At 38.5% G+C, this 25574-nt stretch overlaps 1 protein-coding gene across 10 annotated transcripts in view; it reads right to left on the reverse strand.

Annotated features, from left to right (window-relative positions):
- MTA1-like (metastasis associated 1-like) overlaps positions 1-25574 on the reverse strand; it is a 360550-nt gene that overhangs the window by 20863 nt on the left and 314113 nt on the right. For 5 of the 10 annotated variants that reach the window (XM_070084050.1, XM_070084048.1, XM_070084047.1 and 2 more), the window contains 2 exons: positions 20955-20972; positions 12692-12992 (listed from right to left, as the gene is read on the reverse strand). The exons of 1 other annotated variant lie outside the window; for it this stretch is intronic. In XM_070084050.1, the coding sequence (XP_069940151.1) occupies positions 12692-12992; positions 20955-20972 (319 nt within the window). Of the gene's footprint in view, positions 1-12687; positions 12993-20950; positions 20973-25574 lie in introns of those variants that run through there. 4 more of the 10 variants (XM_070084049.1, XM_070084056.1, XM_070084051.1 and 1 more) reach the window with 3 other exon arrangements.

The raw sequence follows: 25574 nt of genomic DNA on the forward strand, positions 1-25574 counted from the left end.
TTGCCCAGCTATTATGTTGGGCAAAATATAGAGTAGATTAGAGTAGAAACAGATTTTAGGCAATTCTGGTGGGTTTAGTAATTAAAGGTACTAATAATCAAGTTTAGATATTTTTGGATTATCACCAACTAATATTAAAGCCAATGGCAATTACTGACTTCTGTTATTAGTGATTAAATTTCTGTAGTCATGAATAAGTGATGGTGAAGGTGTTTCCTTCTTTGGGTCACTCTGCCTTACCAGAAAATGGCAATATGGTACAGAAAATAAAAAAGTACATTTTTCACAAATTTGCTAAAAAATAAAAGATTATTTTCACAAATTTGCTAAAAAATTAAAACCAATATTTTCACAACTTTTCTAAGAGTCTGAAAATTTAAATAGAGCTTGCATAATATTAATCTTAAGGCATATATGCTATAAAAATATAAAGCACATTTCAGTTCTGGAAACCACCATTATGAGGGGATTATGAACATTAAAATGTATACAGTACAGTTCGTTTAGAAAAACACACGAGCAAACACTAGGACATATTTATTAGAAAATGTTTCGGTCCTGGGACATGTTCACTTCTAACGTACATTGGTTGAAAGACATTATATATGGGCAGGGAGCAAGGTGTGAGTGACACATGGTGACCTGAAGAATTCCACATTGGGATGAGGACAGGTAGACAATGAGATCATGTGACTCCTGTGTTGCCGGTTAGGTGGTGCTTTGCGTGCTTCAGTATCATGTATGCTAATGTTTTTGAAATTTTGTGGGTTCCGATGTTACGTTTTATTGCGTCAGTAACGGCGATTAGAGAGGCCTCTAGACGTTGTCGGTGTCTAAGGTCGGGTTCGGTGAGAATGAGTTGTGCCTCATCCCGGTTCATCAAATGCCCTGTGAAGTCTCTGTGGAGGACACGGGCGTATCTTAAATAGTCTGTTACAGGCAATTCGATGCTCGTTCAGGCGGACTGCAAGATCTCTGCCTGTTTCACCTACATATTTCTTGGGACAGAATCCACAGGGGATGGTGTAGATGCCTGCTGTGGCAGTTAGAAGTGTGGGACTTCGTTTCGTAGTGAGGTCTTTGATAGATGATGTGTTTATGGTGGAAACATTGATGTTACTCTTAGCAAGCGCCCGGCGAGTTTTCATGGCAACATCACCACATGGGAGCACTATGAACTGCTTAACCCTTTCAGGGTCCGTCCCGTAGATCTACGGCTTTACGGTGAGTGTCCAAACCGTAGATCTACGCCATGAGCTCAGCTCACTCTGATAAACTGTGAGTGGTACATTTGGGCCTAGATATGAGAGAATACATCTATGTGGTATGTGTGCACCACATAAAACAGATCCTGCAGCACACTGTGTATAATGAGAGAAAAAACTGAAATCATGATTTTTCGATTAAAACAGCAACTTTGTAGTGTTTTTTCGTATGTTTTTTATAGTTGTATTTGCGATTTCTTGGTCTCATTTGATAGAATGGAAGACATATTACAGAAATAGAGATGCTTTTGATTGGTTTTAGCACTGGAAATGGCTTGAAACTGAGCTCAAAGTAGCGGAAATGTTAAATTTTTGCCGATATTCAAGAGTAAACAAACGACCTCACACGTCTAATACACGTCAGCTGGTGGGTCTAATATACATTCACAAATATGGTGATGATATTTATACAATTATTACAGTATTGCATAACAGTAAATCTTCTATTTTTTGGTGTGAATAAAAATTCATTATGTGAATAAAAAATCAAAATGGAATTTATTTGTAAAGCCTCAAAATATAACTAATTAACAGAGGAAATGTTAGTTTAGTGCCAGGAATGCCTACATTGTTTATTCTGGACCCTATTTTGAAATTGGAATATTTTGAACTTTGTGTTAAATTGGCCAAATTAACAATTTCCGATCACTTTATTTTGTAGTTGAAACAGTTGATTTGGCGATTTCTTGTGCTCAATCGATAGAATAGAAGTAATACTAGTGAAATAGCTAAGAATTTGGTTGATTGGAATAATGTAATTGGCCTAAAATGGGAGTCAAAGTCGGCAAAATCGCCGATTCGTAAATATCGCTGACACATCAAAATTCGCGAGAGCATAATTTAGTCAATTTTCCACCAAATTTCGTACTTTTTGTTTTATTACCTTCACAAAAAGATTCTCTACGATTTCATAAGAAAAAATAACAAATTTTTTTTTTGAAAATTCTTGGACACTGGTGCGTGACTCCAGATTTGGGCCTTGGACCCTGAAAGGGTTAAAGGCCGTTCCATGGGCAGTTTGTTGAGGATAGCTTGTGACTCGAGTCTGCAATCTCGGATGAAGAAAGATGGAAACTGAAGACGTATAAAGGCTTGTATTATGTACATACATTCTTCAAGAATCTTTCCTCCGTAAGCCATGTGTGTCGTATGAGGCAACTAAAATGCCGGGAGCAATGGGCTAGTTACCCCTTCTCCTGTAGACATTTACTAAAAAAGAGAAGAAGAAAAACTTTATAAAACTGGGATGCTTGAATGTGCGTGGATGTAGTGCAGATGACAAGAAACAGATGATAGCTGATGTTATGAATGAAAAGAAGTTGGATGTCGTGGCCCTAAGCGAAACAAAGCTGAAGGGGGTAGGGGAGTTTCGGTGGGGGGAAATAAATGGGATTAAAACTGGAGTATCTGAGAGAGTTAGAGCAAAGGAAGGGGTAGCAGTAATGTTGAATGATCAGTTATGGAAGGAGAAAAGAGAATATGAATGTGTAAATGCAAGAATTATGTGGATTAAAGTAAAGGTTGGATGCGAGAAGTGGGTCATGATAAGCGTGTATGCACCTGGAGAAGAGAGGAATGCAGAGGAGAGAGAGAGATTTTGGGAGATGTTAAGTGAATGTATAGGAGCCTTTGAACCAAGTGAGAGAGTAATTGTGGTAGGGGACCTGAATGCTAAAGTAGGAGAAACTTTTAGAGAGGGTGTGGTAGGTAAATTTGGGGTGCCAGGTGTAAATGATAATGGGAGCCCTTTGATTGAACTTTGTATAGAAAGGGGTTTAGTTATAGGTAATACATATTTTAAGAAAAAGAGGATAAATAAGTATACAAGATATGATATAGGGCGAAATGACAGCACAGTGGACCCCCGCATAACGATCACCTCCGAATGCGACCAATTATGTAAGTGTATTTATGTAAGTGCGTTTGTACGTGTATGTTTGGGGGTCTGAAATGGACTAATCTACTTCACAATATTCCTTATGGGAACAAATTCGGTCAGTACTGGCACCTGAACATACTTCTGGAGTGAAAAAATATCGTTAACCGGGGGTCCACTGTAGTTTGTTGGATTATGTATTGGTAGATAAAAGACTGTTGAGTAGACTTCAGGATGTACATGTTTATAGAGGGGCCACAGATATATCAGATCACTTTCTAGTTGTAGCTACACTGAGAGTAAAAGGTAGATGGGATACAAGGAGAATAGAAGCATCAGGGAAGAGAGAGGTGAAGGTTTATAAACTAAAAGAGGAGGCAGTTAGGGAAAGATATAAACAGCTATTGGAGGATAGATGGGCTAATGAGAGCATAGGCAATGGGGTCGAAGAGGTATAGGGTAGGTTTAAAAATGTAGTGTTAGAGTGTTCAGCAGAAGTTTGTGGTTACAGGAAAGTGGGTGCGGGAGGGAAGAGGAGCGATTGGTGGAATGATGATGTAAAGAGAGTAGTAAGGGAGAAAAAGTTAGCATATGAGAAGTTTTTACAAAGTAAAAGTGATGCAAGGAGGAAAGAGTATATGGAGAAAAAGAGAGAGGTTAAGAGAGTGGTGAAGCAATGTAAAAAGAGAGCAAATGAGAGAGTGGGTGAGATGTTATCAACAAATTTTGTTGAAAATAAGAAAAAGTTTTGGAGTGAGATTAACAAGTTAAGGAAGCCTAGAGAACAAATGGATTTGTCAGTTAAAAATAGGAGAGGAGAGTTATTAAAAGGAGAGTTAGAGGTATTGGGAAGATGGAGGGAATATTTTGAGGAATTGTTAAATGTTAAAGAAGATAGGGAAGCTGTGATTTCGTGTATAGGGCAAGGAGGAATAACATCTTGTAGGACGTATTCAGATATTTGGGAGTGGACGTGTCAGCGGATGGGTCTATGAAAGATGAGGTGAATCATAGAATTGATAAGGGAAAAAGAGTGAGTGGTGCACTTAGGAGTCTGTGGAGACAAAGAACTTTGTCCTTGGAGGCAAAGAGGGGAATGTATGAGAGTATAGTTTTACCAACGCTCTTATATGGGTGTGAAGCATGGGTGATGAATGTTGCAGCGAGGAGAAGGCTGGAGGCAGTGGAGATGTCATGTCTGAGGGCAATGTGTGGTGTGAATATAATGCAGAGAATTCGTAGTTTGGAAGTTAGGAGGAGGTGCGGGATTACCAAAACTGTTGTCCAGAGGGCTGAGGAAGGGTTGTTGAGGTGGTTCGGACATGTAGAGAGAATGGAGTGAAACAGAATGACTTCAAGAGTGTATCAGTCTGTAGTGGAAGGAAGGCGGGGTAGGGGTTGGCCTAGGAAAGGTTGGAGGGAGGGTGTAAAGGAGGTTTTGTGTGCGAGGGGCTTGGACTTCCAGCAGGCATGCATGAGCGTGTTTGATAAGAGTGAATGGAGACAAATGGTTTTTAATACTTGACGTGCTGTTGGAGTGTGAGCAAAGTAACATTTATGAAGGGATTCAGGGAAACTGGCAGGCCGGACTTGAGTCCTGGAGATGGGAAGTACAGTGCCTGCACTCTGAAGGAGGGGTGTTAATGTTGCAGTTTAAAAACTGTAGTGTAAAGCACCCTTCTGGCAAGACAGTGATGGAGTGAATGATGGTGAAAGTTTTTCTTTTTCGGGCCACCCTGCCTTGGTGGGAATCGGCCAGTGTGATAATAAAAAAAATAATAAAAAAGGAGTGAGGAAGAGCCAGTTGTGAGTGTGGGGGAAGTTCGTGAGGCAGTAGGTAAAATGAAAGGGGTTAAGGAAGCCGGGATTGATGGGATAAAGATAGAAATGTTAAAAGCAGGTGAGGATATAGTTTTGGAGTGGTTGGTGCAATTATTTAATAAATATATGGAAGAGGGTAAGGTACCTAGGGATTGGCAGAGAGCATGCATAGTTCCTTTGTATAAAGGCAAAGGGGACAAAAAGAGAGTGCAAAAATTATAGGGGGATAAGTCTGTTGAGTATACCTGGTAAAGTGTATGGTAGAGTTATTATTGAAAGAATTAAAAGTAAGACGGAGAATAGGATAGCAGATGAACAAGGAGGCTTTAGGAAAGGTAGGGGGTGTGTGGACCAGGTGTTTACAGTGAAACATATAAGTGAACAGTATTTAGATAAGGCTAAAGAGGTCTTTGTGGCATTTATGGATTTGGAAAAGGCGTATGACAGGGTGGATAGGGGGGCAATGTGGCAGATGTTGCAAGTGTATGGTGTAGGAGGTAGGTTACTGAAAGCAGTGAAGAGTTTTTACGAGGATAGTAAGGCTCAAGTTAGAGTACATAGGAAAGAGGGAAATTATTTCCCAGTAAAAGTAGGCCTTAGACAAGGATGTGTGATGTCACCATGGTTGTTTAATATATTTATAGATGGGGTTGTAAGAGAAGTAAATGCGAGGGTCTTGACAAGAGGCATGTAGTTAAAAGATAAAGAATCACACAAAGTGGGAGTTGTCACAGCTGCTCTTTGCTGATGACACTGTGCTCTTGGGAGATTCTGAAGAGAAGTTGCAGAGATTGGTGGATGAATTTGGTAGGGTGTGCAAAAGAAGAAAATTAAAAGTGAATACAGGAAAGAGTAAGGTTATGAGGATAACAAAAATATTAGGTGATGAAAGATTGGATATCAGATTGGAGGGAGAGAGTATGGAGGAGGTGAATGTATTCAGATATTTGGGAGTGGATGTGTCAGCGGATGAGTCCATGAAGGATGAGGTGAATCATAGAATTGATGAGGAAAAAAGGTTGAGTGGTGCACTTAGGAGTCTGTGGAGACAAAGAACTTTGTCCTTGAAGGCAAAGAGGGGAATGTATGAGAGTATAGTTTTACCAACACTCTTATATGGGTGTGAAGCATGGGTGATGAATGTTGCAGCGAGGAGAAGGCTGGAGGCAGTGGAGATGTCATGTCTGAGGGCAATGTGTGGTGTGAATATTATGCAGAGAATTCGTAGTTTGGAAGTTAGGAGGAGGTGCGGGATTACCAAAACTGTTGTCCAGAGGGCTGAGGAAGGGTTGTTGAGGTGGTTCGGACATGTAGAGAGAATGGAGCGAAACAGAATGACTTCAAGAGTGTATCAGCCTGTAGTGGAAGGAAGGCGGGGTAGGGGTCGGCCTAGGAAAGGTTGGAGGGAGGGGCTAAAGGAGGTTTTGTGTGCGAGGGGCTTGGACTTCCAGCAGGCATGCGTGAGCGTGTTTGATAGGAGTGAATGGAGACGAATGGTTTTTAATACTTGACGTGCTGTTGGAGTGTGAGCACAGTAACATTTATGAAGGGGTTCAGGGAAACCGGCAGGCCAGACTTGAGTCCTGGAGATGGGAAGTACAGTGCCTGCACTCTGAAGGAGGGGTGTTAATGTTGCAGTTTAAAAACTGTAGTATAAAGCACCCTTCTGGCAAGACAGTGATGGAGTGAATGATGGTGAAAGTTTTTCTTTTTTGGGCTACCCTGCCTTGGTGGGAATCGGCCAGTGTGATAAAAAAAAAAAAAAAAAAAAAAAAAAAAATCTTCAAGAAAACAAGGGCTGGAGATGCGAAGACATCTCAATATCCAGGCCCTTCTCAACAACATCAGTGCAGCTAAACCATCAATAAAGTTTATACTTGAACTCTAAAATGATGGGAAACATCCTTTCCATGATGTCCTCCTGTGCAGATCTCCCGACGGTGACAAACTTCTCTTCAAAGTGTATAGAAAACCAACCAACAAGGATGATCTTATACACTTCTATTCACACTAAGACACCCGCACTAAGAGTCCTCACTAGCTTCTTGAGAGCTCTTCGCATCTCCAGCCCTTGTTTTCTTTTAGAAGAACGTATTTACATAGCATTAAGCCTTTAAACGTCTTCAGTTTCCATCTTTCTTCATCCGAGACTGCAGACTCAAGGCACAAGCTATCCTCAACAAACTGCCCATGGAACAGCCCTCTAAGCAGTTCATAGTGCTCCCATGTGGTGATGCTGCCATGAAAACATGCCAGGCACTTCCTAAGAGTAACATCGTTTCCACCATAAGCACATCATCTATCAAAGACCTTACTATGAAACGGGGCCCCACACCTCTAACTGCCAACATATTTCTCTCCCAAGAAATATGTAGGCGAAACAGGCAGAGATCTTGTAGTCCGCCTAAACAAGCATCGAAGTGCCTGTAACAGAGACGATTTAAGACACACCTGTGTACTCCACAGACTATGGGCCATTTGATGAACTGGGACGAGGCACAACTCATTCTCACTAAACCAGACCTTAGACTCCGACGATGTCTAGAAGCCTTTCTAATCGCCATCACTGACAATAGAATGTAACACTGGAAGCCACAAAAAAATTTCTAAAACATTAGCATACATGATACTCAAGCAGGCAAAGCTCTACCTAACCAACACCACAGGAGTCACATGATCTCATCGTCGACCCATCCTCATCCTAACAGGGCATTCTTCAGGTCACCATGCATCACGCACACCTCACTCTCCACCTATATATAATGTCTTGCAACGTCTTCATGCCAGAGGTGAACAAGGTCCCAGGACCGAAATGTTTTCTAACATGTCCTAGTGTTTGCTCACGTGTTTTTCTAAACCAACTTGTCGGTATTTATTACCAAGGTTTATACTACACAGTACAGTACAAGGCAACATTACAATCACATGAAAAATTAAGTGATTTACTTACAACCTTCACAACTCATCTAAATTCTCTATTTCATATTATCTATGTATGAGAGAATAATTGTGTTTACATCCTCCCCCCCCCCACACACACAAAGTACATGTGTCAGTGTGGTGCTCACATATTTACCTCTTGTTATCATACAGTTTAGTGATCTCAGTAATGGCAAGACTAAACTGGTCTCATTTCGGCAGTGTATTACACTTTCCATTTTTCCAAACATTGACTGTGTACATCCTGGCATCACATAAAATACAGCTACAAAATATATAAACAGCATATACAGGGTATCGCATATAATGTACAAACTTTATGAACTCATAAAGTGTGTAGATTTTTTTTTTTAGGTGAAAATTTGTCTTATAAATAGATAACAGACATAAGACTGAACATCGGAAATTTGTACTGAAGTGGTACTGGAAATGTCAAAATGCAAATGGAGTCCCAAGATAATGGAATGCCTTGTTGAGAATGAAGTACAAGTGTGTGTAAATTTTTTAGGACACCCTGTATATATCAGCAGCAGCTCTGGGAAGTGTGTAGATGAAAAATACTTTTGTACAAGTATCAGAGCCCTATTACAAGACCTGAACCATGATTTAAGGTCAGTAAACTCTCAACATACTATACATAGATATACCAAATTTAAAAGGATTGCCATTTGTAATACTTCTACTTGTATCCTAAGCTTCAAACTACATTAGTTACTCAATATTAAAAGTATGTTAATAACATTAAAGTAGGACAAAATAATCTGAGCAAATTAGACATACTGAAATTATCAATAATGTCAAGTTATGTACAGTGGTACCTCGAGTTAAGAACTTAATTCCTTCCAGAAGGCTGCTCGAGTATCGATACCGAACGAATTTGTTCCCATAAGGAATGATGTAAATTAGATTAGACCGTTTCAGACAAAAGCACTTACAAAAATACATTAACATAACTGTTCAAGTTGGGAGCTGTTCGAAACTCGAGGTACCATTGTACATCACTTTTAACAATGTAGAATGTTGCTAGGTTCTCACATATACAGTACTGGTAAAAAATAATACAATTATATGCTGTATATTAATATCCACTGAAGGTTGTCAGATATTAATACCCTGAAATTTGTTTACTCATTCTGAGTTACAGAACCAAAAAAGTACAATCAAAATTTAAATATCTGAATATAATTTTTAGACCAGAATTAAAATATTGTATATTAGAGTAAATTTTAATAAAAGTTTCAAAATTTTCTCCAAATATTCTTATTTGCAAATTAGCACCAAAAGATGAAATTGTACTTTAAGTTGTCATAATTTTTTATCAATTGAAAATACAACATTCCTTGCATTTTCATAAATAATTACAATTCAAAAATATTTCCCAGTTATATATATTGTAATATTTATTTTAAAAATGGACTCTACAATATTTCACTTAATATTCCATATAAATTTTATATATATTTATCAAAATTTTAAAATGAATAAAACACCTTATATAACTTAATGATATTGGTCTATTAAATTTGTAGCACTTCATTAACTTCACTGCTGATGTACTGTACTGACCAAAAACATGCATATGTATTAAATCAAGAGAGTGCCACCAATGGTTCACAATGTTCAAAATTTATATAGTATTTAACATAATCCCTATATCTCATTCCTACTGTCTACCTGGAGGGTATTCCGGGGATCAATGCTCCCATGGCCCGGTCCATGACCAGGCCTCCTGGTGGATCAGGGCCTGATCAACGAGGCTGTTACTGCTGGCTGCACGCAATCCAACGTACGAACCAAAGCCCGGCTGATCCGGCACTGAATTTAAGTATCTGTCCAGCTCCCTCTTGATGACAACCAGGGGTCTACTGGTAATGCCCCTTATTGCTGGTGGGAGGCTGTTGAACAGTCTTAGGCCCTGGACACTTATTGCGTTTTCTCTTTGTGTACCAGTGACGCCCCTACTTTTCACTGGGGGTATGTTGCATCGCCTGCCAAGTCTTTTACTTTCGTATGGAGTGATTTTTGTGTGCATATTAGGGACCAGTCCCTCCAGAATCTTCCAGGAGTAGACTATGATATCTCTCTTTCACCTGCACTCCAGTAAGCACAAGTCAAGTGCTTCCAGACGTTCCCAGTAATTAAGGTGTTTGATGGAACTTATACGTGCAGTAAAGGTCCTCTATACATTCTCTAGATCCGCAATTTCACCTGCCTTGAATGGGGATGTTAATGTACAGCAGTATTCCAGCCTAGAGAGACCAAGTGATTTAAAATGGATCACTGGCTTAGCTTCTCGTCTTGAATGTTCTCATTATCCATCCCATCAGTTTCCTCACAGATGTGACAGTGGCAATGTTGTGGTCCTTGAAGGTGAGGTCTTCAGACATTACTACACCCAGGTCCTTCACATTACTTTTCCACTCTACTGTGTAATTAGAGTTTGTAGTATACTCAGTCCTGGTTATTACTTCCTCCAATTTTCCATAATGGAGTAGCTGAAATTTGTCTTCATTGAACATCATATTGTTCTGTTGCCCATTGGAAAACTTGGCTTATATCATCTTGGATCTTTGCCGTGTCCTCAATGGATGACACTCTCATGCAGATCCTAGTATTGTCTGCAAAGGATAATACAGTGCCAAGGTTTACATCTCTGTCTATGTCTGATATGAAAATGAGGAACAGGATAGATGCAAGTACTGTGCCTTTTGGGACAGAGCTCTTCAATATGGCAGCATCAAATTTAACTCTGTTTACCATTACTCTTTGTGTGTGATTGGTTAGAAAGTTGAAGATCCATCTGCCTACTTTGCCAGTTATCCCTTTAGCATGCATTTTGTGTGCAATTACACCATGGTTGCACTTGTCAAAGGCTTTTGCAAAATCTGTGTATACTACATCTGCATTCAGTTTGTTTTCCAGTGCATCTAAGACCATATCATAGTGGTCTAGCAGTTGCGAGAGGCAGGAGCAACCTGCTCTGAAACCATGCTGCCCTGGGTTGTGCAATTTTGGGGAGTCTAGGTGGTTTGCTATCCTGCTTCTTAGAACTCTTTCAAAGACTTTTATGATATGGGACATTAAAGCTATTGGTCTATAGTTCTTAGCTACTTCTTTGCTGCCAACTTTATGGAGTGGGGCTATATCCATTGTTTTTAGCGACTGTGGAATCTCATCTGTGTCTAAACTCCTTCTCCATAGCATACTTAGGGCCCGTGAGAGGGGTTTCTTGCAGTTCTTAATGAACACCGAGTTCCCCGAGTCTGGGCCCGAGGCTGAGAGCATGGTCACATCGTCATTGGCTTTCTCAAAGTCTAGTGGAGTTAGGGTTATGTCAGAAATTTAGCATACATTGTCAGGGCTTTGAGGCTCATTCATGAAAAAATTGTTTGAATTGTCTATCTTTAGACTGGTTAAACAAACCATACCACGGGTGGGGTTTGAACCCGCGGTAAGAGAGGTTAGTGGCTCGCTGAACACAGAGTCATATTGAGATTTCAGTATCTCACTCATTTCTTTGTTGTCATCTGTGTAGAATCCATTTTGTCTGAGTAGGGACCCTATACTAGAAGTAGTTTTTGCCTTTTTTTGGCATATAAAAAGAAATATTTCAAATTTCTTTCAATTTCACTAATCGCTTTTAGCTCCTCTCATCTCTCCTGGATCCTGTACGAGTCCTTTAACTTTAGCTCAATATTTTCCACTTCCCTGGTTAGCACTTCCTTCTGTGTAACAGATAATCTGGCATTCTTAAGGAGCTCAGTGATTCTTCCCCTTCTGCTGTAGAGGGAGTGTCTCTCTTTCCAGTTTACTTCTTTTCTTTTTTCTTAAGAGGAATATACCTTGAACATACTTCAGCTACCAGGATGTTGATCTTTTCAAGGCATTGGTTAGGGTCCATGTAATTTAAGATATCTTCCCAACATGTTTCATTTATGGCATAGTTTACCTGATCCCAAATGATGTTCTTGTTGGTGAAGTTGAATTTGGTAAATGTACCCTCACAGCTGTATGCATTTTGCTGATCAGGACTCTTGTGCATTTAAGTCTGGACTTCGATTAGACTGTGATCAGAATTTGTTGTTCTGGATATTAGGTTTCGTACCAGGTCCTCATTATTTGTGAAAATAAGGTCTAGTGTGTTCTTCAGTCTTGTTGGCTCCACTATCTGCTGAATTAGGGTGTGTTTATTGCAGAAATTCAGCAGCTCATGTGTGTGTGACTTTTTATCTGAGCTGCCTCCAGGGATTATTTCTGCTACAACGTTATTTGCCTTATTCTTCCATTTTGTATGTCTTAGACTGAAGTCACCAAGCAGCAAGATGTTTGGGGATGGGGCTGGAAAGTTTTCCAGACAGGAGTCAATTTTTGAAAGTTGTTCTTTAAACTGTTGGGAAGTTGAATATACAAGAACAATGACTAAGTTTTGGTTCTTAATTTTTATTGTCAGAACTTCAACTACATCATTTGTGGTGTCCAGTATCTGTGCAAATGAGCGACACTGACATACAGGCCAAACCCCCCCTTGTTGACTGTAAGAAACTGTCTTAAACTTTTCCCACGATATCACACAAATTCTAACACCTGTACAAAGAACATGGTAGAAAATTTATTAGGTAGACAAATACTTTTGAGATTATCAGCCTATGTCAAGGTCTTCCCCTACAAATGGTAGGTCGGTCGGTCGGACAGACAGACAGAGACAGCCCCCCCCCCCACACACAGTCCTGAAGAATTATCAGTAATCACCAAGCCAATGACAAAAAGTAAATGCTTAAAAACAACTTACTTAGTGGTATCAGTAGCATAGAAGTAGACATCATCAGGGGCATCCATCCAGGAGATGATCCGAGGGCGACCTCCTACGCGAGATACTGTGGCGATCTTGGCTCTCCCGGGCGTGCTTGGGGCTCCCAGGTTGGGAACTCCAGCCAGTGGGGGCGTTGGGACTCCTGGGGGAGGCACTCCAGGACCCCCATTCACCCCCACTGGTGTAACAGTCAGCCCAGGAGGAGGGATAACTCCTAGTTGATTCAGATGTAACGAGTCCAACGCCTCTAAATCCTTCTGCCGCTTTGCTGGTGGGATTCCTGGGAAAGGATTAGCCTGCTGCTGGTCACAGTTAATAGGAGACTGCACCAGGAAATGGCTTTTATGGGCATTCCCCAGACTGACTGTTAGTAAAATCCTGTAACATTATATATTAATTTTGCAGGTATACCCTGGCAGTTCTAGTAAAGCATTACTCTTAAAAATAAATGTTAAGTTTAATGTCCTTTGCCCTGGTTAGTTGGAGGCATGGAAAAACTAGGCAACCATAACTTAATTAGTTTGAAGAATTTCAAAACTACATGACTGTCCACCATATGTTTATGCACACAGACTCACATGTAGGCATTCAAAGTATACTTTTCCATTAGTATAGGATACTTTTTTCCCCTCTTGTTTTTTTTTTTTTTTGCAGTACTACAAATGCCTACAGACATGAATACCTCATAATGTGTTCAGCCATATTATAATGGAAAAGTAAGACGACTCAAAAAAATCATCCGAATAAATGTACACAAACAAAACACACCTATAAACACAGGTGCATTCACATACACCCACTTGAATACACACAATAACACACACACACACACACACAAGCATACTACTGCACACACACACACACACATAAATATACACACCCACACACACTGTACATATATAAAAGCACAAAAAAAATTCTCACACACACACACACACACACACACACACACACACACACACACACACACACACACAAGCAGGTACTTACCTGATTATACAATCACACTGCAGATGCACGCACACACAAAATGCATGCACAACATGAGCGCACACATCATGTGCACTCAAACACACACATGCCACTAAATCTTAAAGTCACAGATGGGCCACAGAGTCGTTGGTAAGTGGAATGATCTTGGTGAGGGAATGGTGGAGGCAGGCTCCATACATAGTTTTAAGAGTAGGTACAACAGAACCCACAAGGATAGGACAGTGAATCTGGGAAACGGCAAGTTGAGAAACAGGCCAGGCACTAAGACTCAACCCCCACAATGACATATAGGCGAGTAAGTATGCATTAACCTGACATTTTTATAACACCCCGTCTGTCTCCCACCGAGGCAAGGTTACCTGACATGGAAAAAAACACTTCAGTGTCATTCACCCAATCATTGTCTAACCAGAAGCACACTGACATTACAGTTCAAATGATCCATCAAACTGCAATTTCCTCACTCTTTCTTCAGAGTGCAGGTACCATACTTTCCACTTCCAAGAGCCCCAATCTAGCTAGCCAGTTTCCCTGAATCCCTTCATAAATGCTACCTTGCTCACATTTCAACAACCCATACCATGGGTGGGGATTCAACTCATGGCAAGTGAGTTTATTTGCAATCATGTCATTACGATTTCTTGAGTCATTTCAACACCATGTCAAATCATAAAAACCCCTTGCCTCCACTCACTCCTATCTAACACACTCACATAAGCCTGCTGGATGTCCAAGAGCCCTAGCACACAAACCCTACACTACTCCCTCCCTCCAACTTTTCCTAGTACAACCCCTGCCCCTTCTTCCTAGATTTATATGTCCTCCTAGTCATCATGCCTTTCTCCATCATCTATTTCCAAACCACCTCAAGAACTCCTCCTCAGCTCTCTGAATAATGCCACTGGTAACTCCACACATCCTAATCTCCAAACTCCAAATTCTCTGCATAATATTCACATTATACATTGCCCTCAAATATGACATCTCTACTGCCTCCAGCTTCCTCTTTGCTGCAACTTTCGAATTCCATGCTTCACACCCATACAACAGTGTTGGTATCATTATACAGCCTCTCCTCACTTAACAAAAGAGTTCCATTCCTAAGACCTTGTCGGTAAAAGAATTTGTCGCTAAGCGAGGAGCATACTATAATGGTTGCGAGTTTATGTCAACCACAACCAACTTGTTTACTGATGACTAAGACTTACGACGGGCTCTCTGACCAGTATGCATACCTAAATAATGTATATTAGAGCTGATTTCCTCTATTCTGTTAATTACAATATACAGTACACTGCTGTATAAACATTTAAAAACATACCAGAAATGTCATAAATGGTGCAAAGGTGCCATTAAAACATTATCAAAAATGGTTGACACAAACCCACTACCATAATAATACCCCCAGATTATGAAATTAATCCATTCCAGAGAGTGACTTATCCCGAATCTGACTTATTCCAAATTAATTTTCCCCATAAATAATGGAAATCTAATTAATCCGTTTCAGACACCCAAAAGTATTAAAAGAATGTTTTCTATGTGGAATATACATTTACCTACACAAAAAACAATGATACATGAAGAATAAAACAATAACAACATCACACTTACTTTTACTGAAGACATGGTGATGTATGGAAGATGGGAGGAGAGGAGAGGATGGAGGAGTTTACAACTGTTTGGAAGTGGAATCCCCTTCCATAAAGACTTCAGGTACCAAGTCCTTATCCTGGGTTACTTCCCTCCTTTGTTTTTTAATGCCACTAGGACCAGCTTGAGAGTCACTGGACCCCTGTTGATCAAAAAAGTGTTCCAGAGAGGTCTGTTTCTGGTGTATGTTAGGAATCGTGTTGGGAGACAGGACAAGATAGTCATTCAATATGACACTAATATCAGCTCTAGTCTTATTTATCTAGCACAATTCATCTAATGTGACATAATAAACAATATTAATAACATAGAAACATGATATATACCCTAGAATGAATAAAATATGGCATTAAGAATGTCACGAGTGGTGGTGTGTTGTTTGTTGTTGGGTGTATAAGGGCCACTGAAAGATTAGCCTTACATAGTGGTGGTGAAGGCGGCAGCAGAGGAGGCGGTGTTAGTCAGTAGCCCTATATACCTCCAACAACAATGGAGGAGTCAGTTTCATGCTGTGTTTTTCCTATCAATTAATTGCTTAACTTACTTGTTACAGTTAATGCTACACTTAAAGGCTATGGCGTCAGCCAGCAATAATAGACTCCTGCTGCTTTAGTATCGTACATGTTGCAGAATCACTGAAAAAGGCACATTCTCTCCCCCCTCTCTCTCTCAGCCCTTTGGTAAAGGGCTGGATGGCACTAGAAGCTTTCTTTGGGCCCATGGTGGCTTATTTAGCAGTTACAAGCACTAAAAAATGGAATAATACAAAATGTATCATATGAACGTGTGGGATCGTCCGTACTGGCTGGTAAACAATGGCACACTGAGCTGCTCAGGCCGACACGAATGACTTGTACGAAGTTCAGTGACGTTCACCAAGCCAATATTTGGACGTAAAAACGTTACTTATTCCGATTATCACATATTCCGATGACATCTTAATCCAGAGGTCCACTGTATGCTCCTCACTTAGCAACGAATTCGTTTACCGATGTGGTCTTAGGAGCAGAACTCCGTCACTAAGTGAGGAGAGGCTGTATTGCATATTTCACATTTCACCCAGGAAGTGCATGAAAATCGAGTTCAAGAACCTTCTGATGACAGCACCTTGTAAATCCCAAAGCACTGAAAGGAGGGTGCAAGAAAAAGGTTCTGAAAGGTAGGTAATGGAACAGTTGGCACATGAACATCTTAAGAGTGGAGTGGTGACATGTATGTTTTGGTGCTGTTTTACTGAGTGTGAGAAAGGGGATTCGGAGTAACCAGTTAGCTGAACTTGAATCCTGAGAATGAAAAATTGGCCCTTACATTCTGAAAGACGGGAAGGAATGTTGCAGCTCAGTGAATCATTTGAACTGCAATAATTGTGCACATGTAGCAATACAACTAGGAAACATTGTGAGGAATAAAAAAAATTACTCAGGTTCAGGTAAGTAATAAGACATACTAAAGATAATGTCTAAAAATGAAGAGAAAGAAAAAATTAATAAACATGCCAACACCATGACGTATCTTGCTTGGGATACTTAAATAAATAAATAAATAAAAGAAACCAGTAACAAATACTGTTGTCATCTATTTATATTAATACGTGATTTACTGATGTCATAGCTCTAAAGCATCTATGTTTCACTTATCAGCAGTCAGGACACACAGTTATATATTATTGTGCCTCCTCTACAATCTACAAGGTTAAAATCACCCAAAACCTCATTTGTATTGGGAAATGATTCTCTAGAGCTACACCAGCAACAACAAACATTTCTGCTCACAAATCATAAAATATTAAAAGTAGAAATATCTAATAAGAGTTGGTTAGAGCAACATCTAAAATTACAAAAAAGTACTGCATTAAAAAATATATAGTTTGAATTAAATATATTAAGTTTTTAAGTTGATAGGAATTAAGGAAACGACTATACAATTTTTTTTATCATGAAATGCACAAATAAATTTGGTAGGAGGGGGAGATGGTCACCAAGTTAAAAAAAAAAAAAAAAGAGGGAGGGGGAGCAATGTCTAACTGGAATATACCTACGTAAACCTCATCTCATATATATCCTTAGACTGGAACCCAACATTCAATTCATAGCCTCTCCTAATCATTTTGACAAAGGAATACACATAGATTTTTGGAATCCGACAATCATTTGTTTATTCCTAACTTTTTTTTTTATAGAAGTCTTTATTCACCAGAAGTCATTTACTATTTCTAATACTCTTATTCTGAGTTGCTCTTTCCAATACAATAAATACTGTTTTAAAACAATCTACCATTGAAAAACTTACATGCTGGTTTAACACTAGGGCATCTTTATCCCTCACTAGGCTCATATTAAAGACATTATGGCACAGCTGTATTTTATCTTACACAACAGAATATATAGTAATTAGGTGCAAAGAGAACTACAAAAAGGGTGATACTGGATATTATAAAATAAAAGATGCATATCCCACACTTTAGATGATCAAAATATTATCACAATTATTATAACAGTTTTATAAAGAAACTATCACACAAGGAATTACGTACATAAACCTAAAATTTAAAAAATTCAATGGTAAAATAACCTTGTTAAAACACATAACCAAACACAACTGATAAATCCATAAATGTCAATAATATAACCAAACATAAGTGGGGCCCCAGAAAGCAGATTCTGAACCAAAACAGCAATGACACAGGTATAAAAAAAAAAAAAAAAAAAAAAAAAATTAAGAGAAATGTAATTGTGGTGCAGCCCTAAACAGCAGGCAAAAGCTGCAGTGGTGGCTACATTGCATAAAATCCTATTTTGTGTAAGCTATCTCACAAATAGACACATTCAAAAGTTTCAGATCAATTACGTAAATAAATTTTATTTTGAAGCAATGAGCAATTTTGTAAATGTTCACTGCTAACAGTTAAAACAAGAGAATAACAAAGTTCATTAATTTACCGTATATTATTAGCCTTAAGGCAAGTTTTTACTAATATACTCAGAGCAATACCCTTAACCCTTTCAGGGCCCTTGCCATAGATCTACGGCTTTACATTGAGGGTCCAAACCGTAGTTCTATGACATGAGCTCACCTCACTCTGATAAGCTGTGAATGGTAAATTTGGGCCTAGATATGAGAGAATAGATCTATGTGGTATGTGTGCACCACATAAAACAAATCCTGCAGCGCACAGTACATAATGAGAGAAAAAAAACGAGACCGTAATTTTCGATTAAAACAGCGACTTTGCAGTTTTTTTTTTTGTATGTATTTTATAGTTGTATTTGCGATTTCTTGGTTTCATTTGATAGAATGGAAGATATATTACAGCTCAAAGTAGTGGAAATGTTAAATTTTTGCCGATGTTCAAGAGTAAACAAATGACCTCACATGTCTAATACACGCCAGCTAGCGGGTCTAATACACGTTCACAAATGTGGTGATATTATTTATACACTTATAACAATATTGCATAACAGTAAATCTTCTGTCTTTTGGTTTGAATAAAAATTCATTATGTGAATAAAAAATAAAAATGGAATTCATTTGTAAAGCCTGAAAATGTAACTAATGAACAGAGGAAATGTTAGTTTAGTGCCAGGAATGCCTGCATTGTTTATTCTGGACCCTATTTTGAAATTGAAATATTTTGAACTTTGCATTAAATTAGCCAAATTACCAATTTCTGATCACTTTATTTTGTAGTTGAAACAGTTAACTTGGAGATTTCTGCTCAATTGGTAGAATAGAAGTAATACTAGTGAAATGGCTAAGAAGTTGGTCACCTGTAATAATGTAATTGGCCTAAAATGGGAGTCAAAGTCGGCAAAATCGCTGATGCGTAAATATCGCTGACACATCAAAATTCGCAAGAGCATAATTTTGTCAATTTTCCATCAAATTTCGTACTTTTTGTTTTATTACCTTCAGAAAAAGATTCTCTACCATTTCATAAGAAGAAAAAATAAAATTATTTTTTGAAAATTCTTGGACCCTGGTGCACACTTTGAAATTTGGCCTCTGGACCCTGAAAGGGTTAAATGTTATGAGGGCAAGCCCCCCCCCCCCCCCCACAAAAAAAAAAGTGACCAAAATACCAAAAAGTATTAAGGTTATGGGCCAAGGCAGCTCTGAGTCAATCTATTGAGAGGTTGATTACCACTGTGCTTTAGTAAATATTCATGTTAATCTTTTAATATGAATAAAATATCTGAAACATTTTCCTCACATATCAACACTAACAAATACAGAAAGGGAGTGAGGGAGGGAGAGAGGATTAGAATAAGGGAGGTACCCCACATGTAAATATTGCTAAAAGCCACAGCCCCACCTTACACAAGCACTTGATTATCACAAAATATAAATTTAACAAACACACCGATTCACAATATTAATACAGTAGGTACTGCACTAACAGTATATCCAGTTTCACTTTATTTAACCCTGATTTTGCAAAGAGGGAAGCAGAAGATATAAAAATACTGCTTGCCTCACTATGAAGAAATTAAAGAGCTGACGTGTTCTCGGCCAGCTAGTGACTCGAACAATTCAAGTGTTACTGCTGTGTCACGCCCAACTAACTGTGTGGCGCTGGAGTGATGATCCTAACTGGAGGATTGTATTACTAATGTGAATTTAAAATGAAATTACTAAAACAGAAATATGACACTGCCATTGTTGAAGTTCCTCTCACACTGACATAACCAAAACCTCTAATCCATGAAGTAATAAAAACAATTTGTATACAAACATTATCTCCAGTATCCTGACATTCTAGTCCTGATGATTTGTGGAGGACCTGATTAGTATGGGCCAACAGGTCTACTGCAGTGTTCCTCCTTTCTTATGAAAACACTGCATGTGTTAACTGCTATGCAGAAAACACCAAATTTAGTCCTATCTATTTCGATTTGCGACTCCCATGGTGATAAATAATTTGTGTACATTATGTACAACAGTGACTGAATGATGGCAAAAATGTTTCTTATTCTTGGGTCATCCTACCTACAGGGGAGACAGCTGATGTCTGAAAAAAAAAATTATGGGTTTCTCTATAGGATGAAAAAACTGTATTTGTTAACTGTTGATGTTGGGGAAAAAATAAACACTGATTTACTCTCACGTGCAAGGACTGAATACATAACCCCATTTTATACCTGTGGTTGTGCAAAAATTTGATAGCCACATTATCTGAGTGAAAGTAATCCCTCCCTTTCCATTCGGTCACATGATCCAAGTCAACTTATGGCCAGTAATATACGGTACAGTAAAAATAGGCATCAATCAGATTTGTTCTATTTTTAAGAAAAAAAAAAAATACAAATAGGAGACTTACTGATGATACCATGTCTGTTTTATTCTTTTAGCAAGAGATTAAGCCTAGCACTTCACTTTTAAGGGATTAAACTTAAAATACCATTAAAATTTGTTAACCTCAAAATGTGTCATTAAAATTATTTTTTCAGCTTTGCCAATTTTTTACATATAAATTAATTAATGAATGCAATCAAAAGGTTCAGAACTGTATGGAAGCCCATAAAAGAATATGCAGTCAAAATGTTTTGTTCTTTACCAACTTAACATCAAAACAAATAAAGAAGTAAAACTCACCCACCTTCTTCCAATTCGCCCTCTAGAATGGGAAAATTCCAATAATTACAACCTAGGAATTATGGACTAATTTATAAACTGCCTGTACCTCTACCTACTTTTCAATAAATAATCAATGCCCACCTATCTGTACATTACATATACAACAATGGTATACTGCCAGATATTTGTGTAAATTCGAGAAAAGATAAAACATTGTTTTTATGTAATAACAACTCTAAGGGCCAAGGAAGATAAAACAATGCTGCTCAAAAATGTGAGAATGCTATCAGATTAACTGAAATATTTAGAGTAAAATTTACAGTCACTAACCATAACAAATTTACCTTTTATCCTCTTCATTAATCATATTTTGCATCCTCCCATTTATGAAATATTAAGGCTTTCATCATTCCCCTCAATACCATTAATTCTTAATGCTTTAAAGAGGTGAATTCTCCTTATAACCGACAGCCTGAGTAATGTGCATTTATCAAATCTTTTGGGTTAAATGGTACTAGGTCAAAATGTTAACTATTCCTTTGACAACAAGCCCAGGAATTGTAAATACAAATTCTCATTCTCTTCTTGGTTCTTTTTTTACTGTGCACATCTTAAGTCAACTGCAACATGGTAAGTCTAGTGTGTTTGTCTTTCTAAACAATCTTAATTTTCTCAGAGGAAAAACCAATGAGGTACTACTTCACCTAGCTATTCATTCTGTCCTTTCTTATTATATTCACTATTAACCCTTTGAGGGTTTCGGCCGTACTAGTACGGCTTATGACCCAGGGTTTTTGACGTACTAGTACGCCTAAATTCTAGCGCCCTCAAATCTAGTGGGAGAAAGCTGGTAGGCCTACATATGAAAGAATGGGTCTATGTGGTCAGTGTGCGCAGTATAAAAAAATCCTGCAGCACACAGTTCATGAGGAAAAAAAAAACTGACCGTGTTTTTGGAAAAAAACAGTGACTTTGCACTGTATTTTCGTATGGTATTTATTATTGTATTCTAGTTTTCTTGATCTCATTTTATAGAATGGAAGACATATTACAGAAACTGAGATGATTTTGACTGGTTTTCCAAAGAAAAGTACCTTGAAATTAAGCTCAAAGTAACAGAATTTTTTTATTTTTACCAAAGTTCAAAAGTAAACAAATCATGCCAAGCGTCCAATACACGTCAACTGGCGAGTCTAATATTCTTTCACAAGTGCACTGATATTATTTATACCATTTCTACACTAGTGCAGTAGTCTGCATAACAGTAAATCTTCTATTTTTGTAAGAATAAAAATTGAAAGGGGAAAGCCAAAGAAATATAAGAGGGGCCTGAGGATGTGACTAACAAACATAGGAAATGTTACTTTAGTGCCGGGAACGTCTTTCTTGTTTATTCTGGACCCTATTTGGAAATTGGCATCTTTTGAAATTTGTGTGAAACTGGCAAAATTGCTAAATTCTGACCATTGGATAGTTGAAATCAGTAAATGGGTGGTTTCTTGTACTCATTCAATAGAAAAAATGGAGTTCTAGCGAAATAGTTATGATTTTTGTCGACTAGTACACAGGAATTGGCTGAATTGGCTCAAAGTGGGCAAAATCGCCGATGCGTAAACATAATCGAGACCGCTTACTTTGCGAGAGCATAATTCCATAAGTTATCCATCAAATTTCATACTTTTGGTGTCATTATGATCGGGAAAAGATTCTCTATCTTTTCATAAGATTTTTTTTTTTTTTTTAAATTTGGCCAACCCTGAGAACAAGTCTCAGAGAAGGCCTGTCGACCCTCAAAGGGTTAACGTGTTCACAAAAAAAAAAAAAAAAAAAAAAAAAAAAAAATAGCAATGGGAAGCTCCTCTGCTTCCTTTACTACAGGTGATAATCTTTATAAGGAATACTAGACTTTAATAACTTTCACTTTTCACTATTGGTGCATGCCTTTTTCTCTGGTTTTATGTAGATATCTTGACTCTATAGCCTCACAATTCTTAGTCTCTTCCAACCTTCAGCTGTGTTTTTTTTCTTTTAACACACCAGCCATCTTCCACCGAGCCAGGGTGACCCAAAAAAAAGAAACACTTTCACTATCATTCATACTATCACTGTCTTGCCAGAGGCACACAGATATGACAGTTTAGATGTCACTCTTAAACAGCAAATTTCCCAAACCCCTCCCTTACAACGCAGGCATTGTACTTCCCATCTCCAAGACTCAAGTCTGGCTAACCAGTTTCCTTGAATCCCTTCACAAATATTACCTTGCTCACACTCCAACAACTCAAGTCCCAAAAACCACTTGTCTTCATTCATTCCTAGCTAACACATTCACACATGCCTGCTGTATATCCAACCCCATGCACACAAAACCTTTACCCTCTCCCTTCATCCTTTCCTAAAATGACCCTACCCCACCTTCCCTCCATTACAGATTTAACCCTTAAACTGTCCAAGCAGATCTATGTTCACATGCGTAGTACTCCAAATGTGGATCTACGTTTTTTTTACATATTTTCAAATATAACAAAAAAAAAAAAAAATAGATCAAAGTTTTTTTTACACATTATCAAATGTAAAAAAAAAAAAAATTACTTTTTTACATACTTTCAAATGTTGAAAAAACGTACATCTATGTTTGGACAGCTTAAGGGTTAAACACCCTCCAAGTCATCCCAGAATAACTTACAAATGTTGCCAGAGTGACTTATTTCTATGTTTTGAGGAATACTGCAATTGTTTTAAGGTGTAATACTCACTGAAACATAGAAGTAAGTCACACAGATTTTATTTAGTTATCCTGAGTCAAATCTATACAATAGTGTGCTTTGTGACTGAATTCCACTATTATTGTAATGAAATTTTAATAAATATGGAATGAATAAGGCATCTTCCTTCCAGTTCCACACCTTGTTTGCTGGTGGTGGAACAACAGGCCCTGGTTTCAGTGTTAACCATAATGCACTGTATGGACTAATCTGGCTTCAGACTTTCTTCTCAAAGGCATGAAAAAGTTGTAAAAGGTCCAAAGACTTATGTCAAGGTCAAAAAATATTCGCAGGTGGCATAGCTGAAGCCATGAAAAATTGTATGTAGAGTGAACCCTCGGTTATAGGCCATTCCACTTATCAGCCAACTCGGTTATTGGCCGTTTTTTATGACTCCCAGTTCTCTGCCGTCATTTAACTTATCAGCCATATGGTACACGTCAAGCCACCGCCGCCAGCACATCAGTCTGGCTTTGTCTCTGGGCGAGTGAGGAAGCTTCTGCTCATTCATCTAAACATTTCGGTATAATTCACTGATTTTCGTGGTTTTCGATTAAGTGCAACTACAAAATAAGTAACCATGGCGCCAAAGAAAGTTCCTAGTAAAGTTCCTTCAGTAAATATAGTGAGAAACATGATGAAATTTAAGAAAGAAGTTGTTGAAAAGTATGAGAGTGGTGTTCAAGTGCTAGAACTTGCTTGGATGTATGGGAAAAACAAATCAACAATCACTTCTATCCTGGCAAAGAAAGAACAAATCAAAGAAACTGATGTGGCAAAAGGAGTAAATGTGCTAACCAAGGTCACCAATAATGAAAGATATGGAGAAGTTGTTGGTTTTGTGGATCAACGAAAAACAATTACCGGGAGACAGTGTTGCGGAGTCGATGATTTGTGAGAAGGCAGGCAGATGCATGTGGATCTTGTAAAGAAAATGCCTGGCACAAGTGCTGCTGTTAATGAATATAGGGCCAGCAATGGCTGGTTTGAGAGATTTAAGAAGCATGGTGGCATACACAGTGTGATAAGGCATGGGGAGGCTGCAAGTTCTGATAAAAGTTAGGCTGAAAAATCTGTGCAGGAATTCAAGGGGGTACGTAGAGGCTGAAAGATTCCTCCCCCAACAATTGTTCAATTGTGATGAAACAGGCCTCCTTTGAAAGAAAATGCCAAAAAGGACCTACATTATACAGGAGGAAAAGGCACTGCCAGGACACAAGCCTATGAAAGACAGGATTACTCTTTTGTTCTGTGCTAATGTTCGTGGGGGTTTCAGAGTGAAGCCTTTACTGGTGTATCACTGAAAATCCCAGTGTTCAAGAAAAATAATGATAAATTAGACACAATGTTGTCAAGAATAGATTGTCTCTGATGTGGAAAGCTAATAATTAGGTATGGATCACAAGGCACATTTTCAAAGAGTGGGTCAATGATGTGTTTGGCCCCAGTGTGAAAAAATACCTCCTAGAAAAGAAATTGCCACTTAAGTGCCTCCTGGTACTGGACAATGCTCCTGCTCATCCTCCAGACTAGGAAGACCAATTGTTTAGGGACTTCCATTTTATAACAGTGAAGTTCTTGCCTCCTAACACCACCACTCTCATCCAGCCCATAGACCAGCAGGTCATTTCTAACTTCAAAAAACTGTACACAAAAGCAGTGTTTCAAAGGTGCTTTGAAGTGACCTCAGACACTCATTTGACCTGAAGAGAGTTCTGGAGGAATCACTTCAGTATCCTCCAATGCATAAGCCTTATTGGTAAGGCTCGGAAGGAGTGACTTCCAGGACTTTGAACTCTGCATGGAGAAAATTGTGGCCAGATTGTGTCCAAGAGGGGGATTTTGAAGAGTTTGGTGCTGACCCTAAGGACCCTACA

Source organism: Cherax quadricarinatus, chromosome 11 (genome assembly GCF_038502225.1).
Source record: "Cherax quadricarinatus isolate ZL_2023a chromosome 11, ASM3850222v1, whole genome shotgun sequence".
NCBI classification, from domain to species: domain Eukaryota; kingdom Metazoa; phylum Arthropoda; class Malacostraca; order Decapoda; family Parastacidae; genus Cherax; species Cherax quadricarinatus.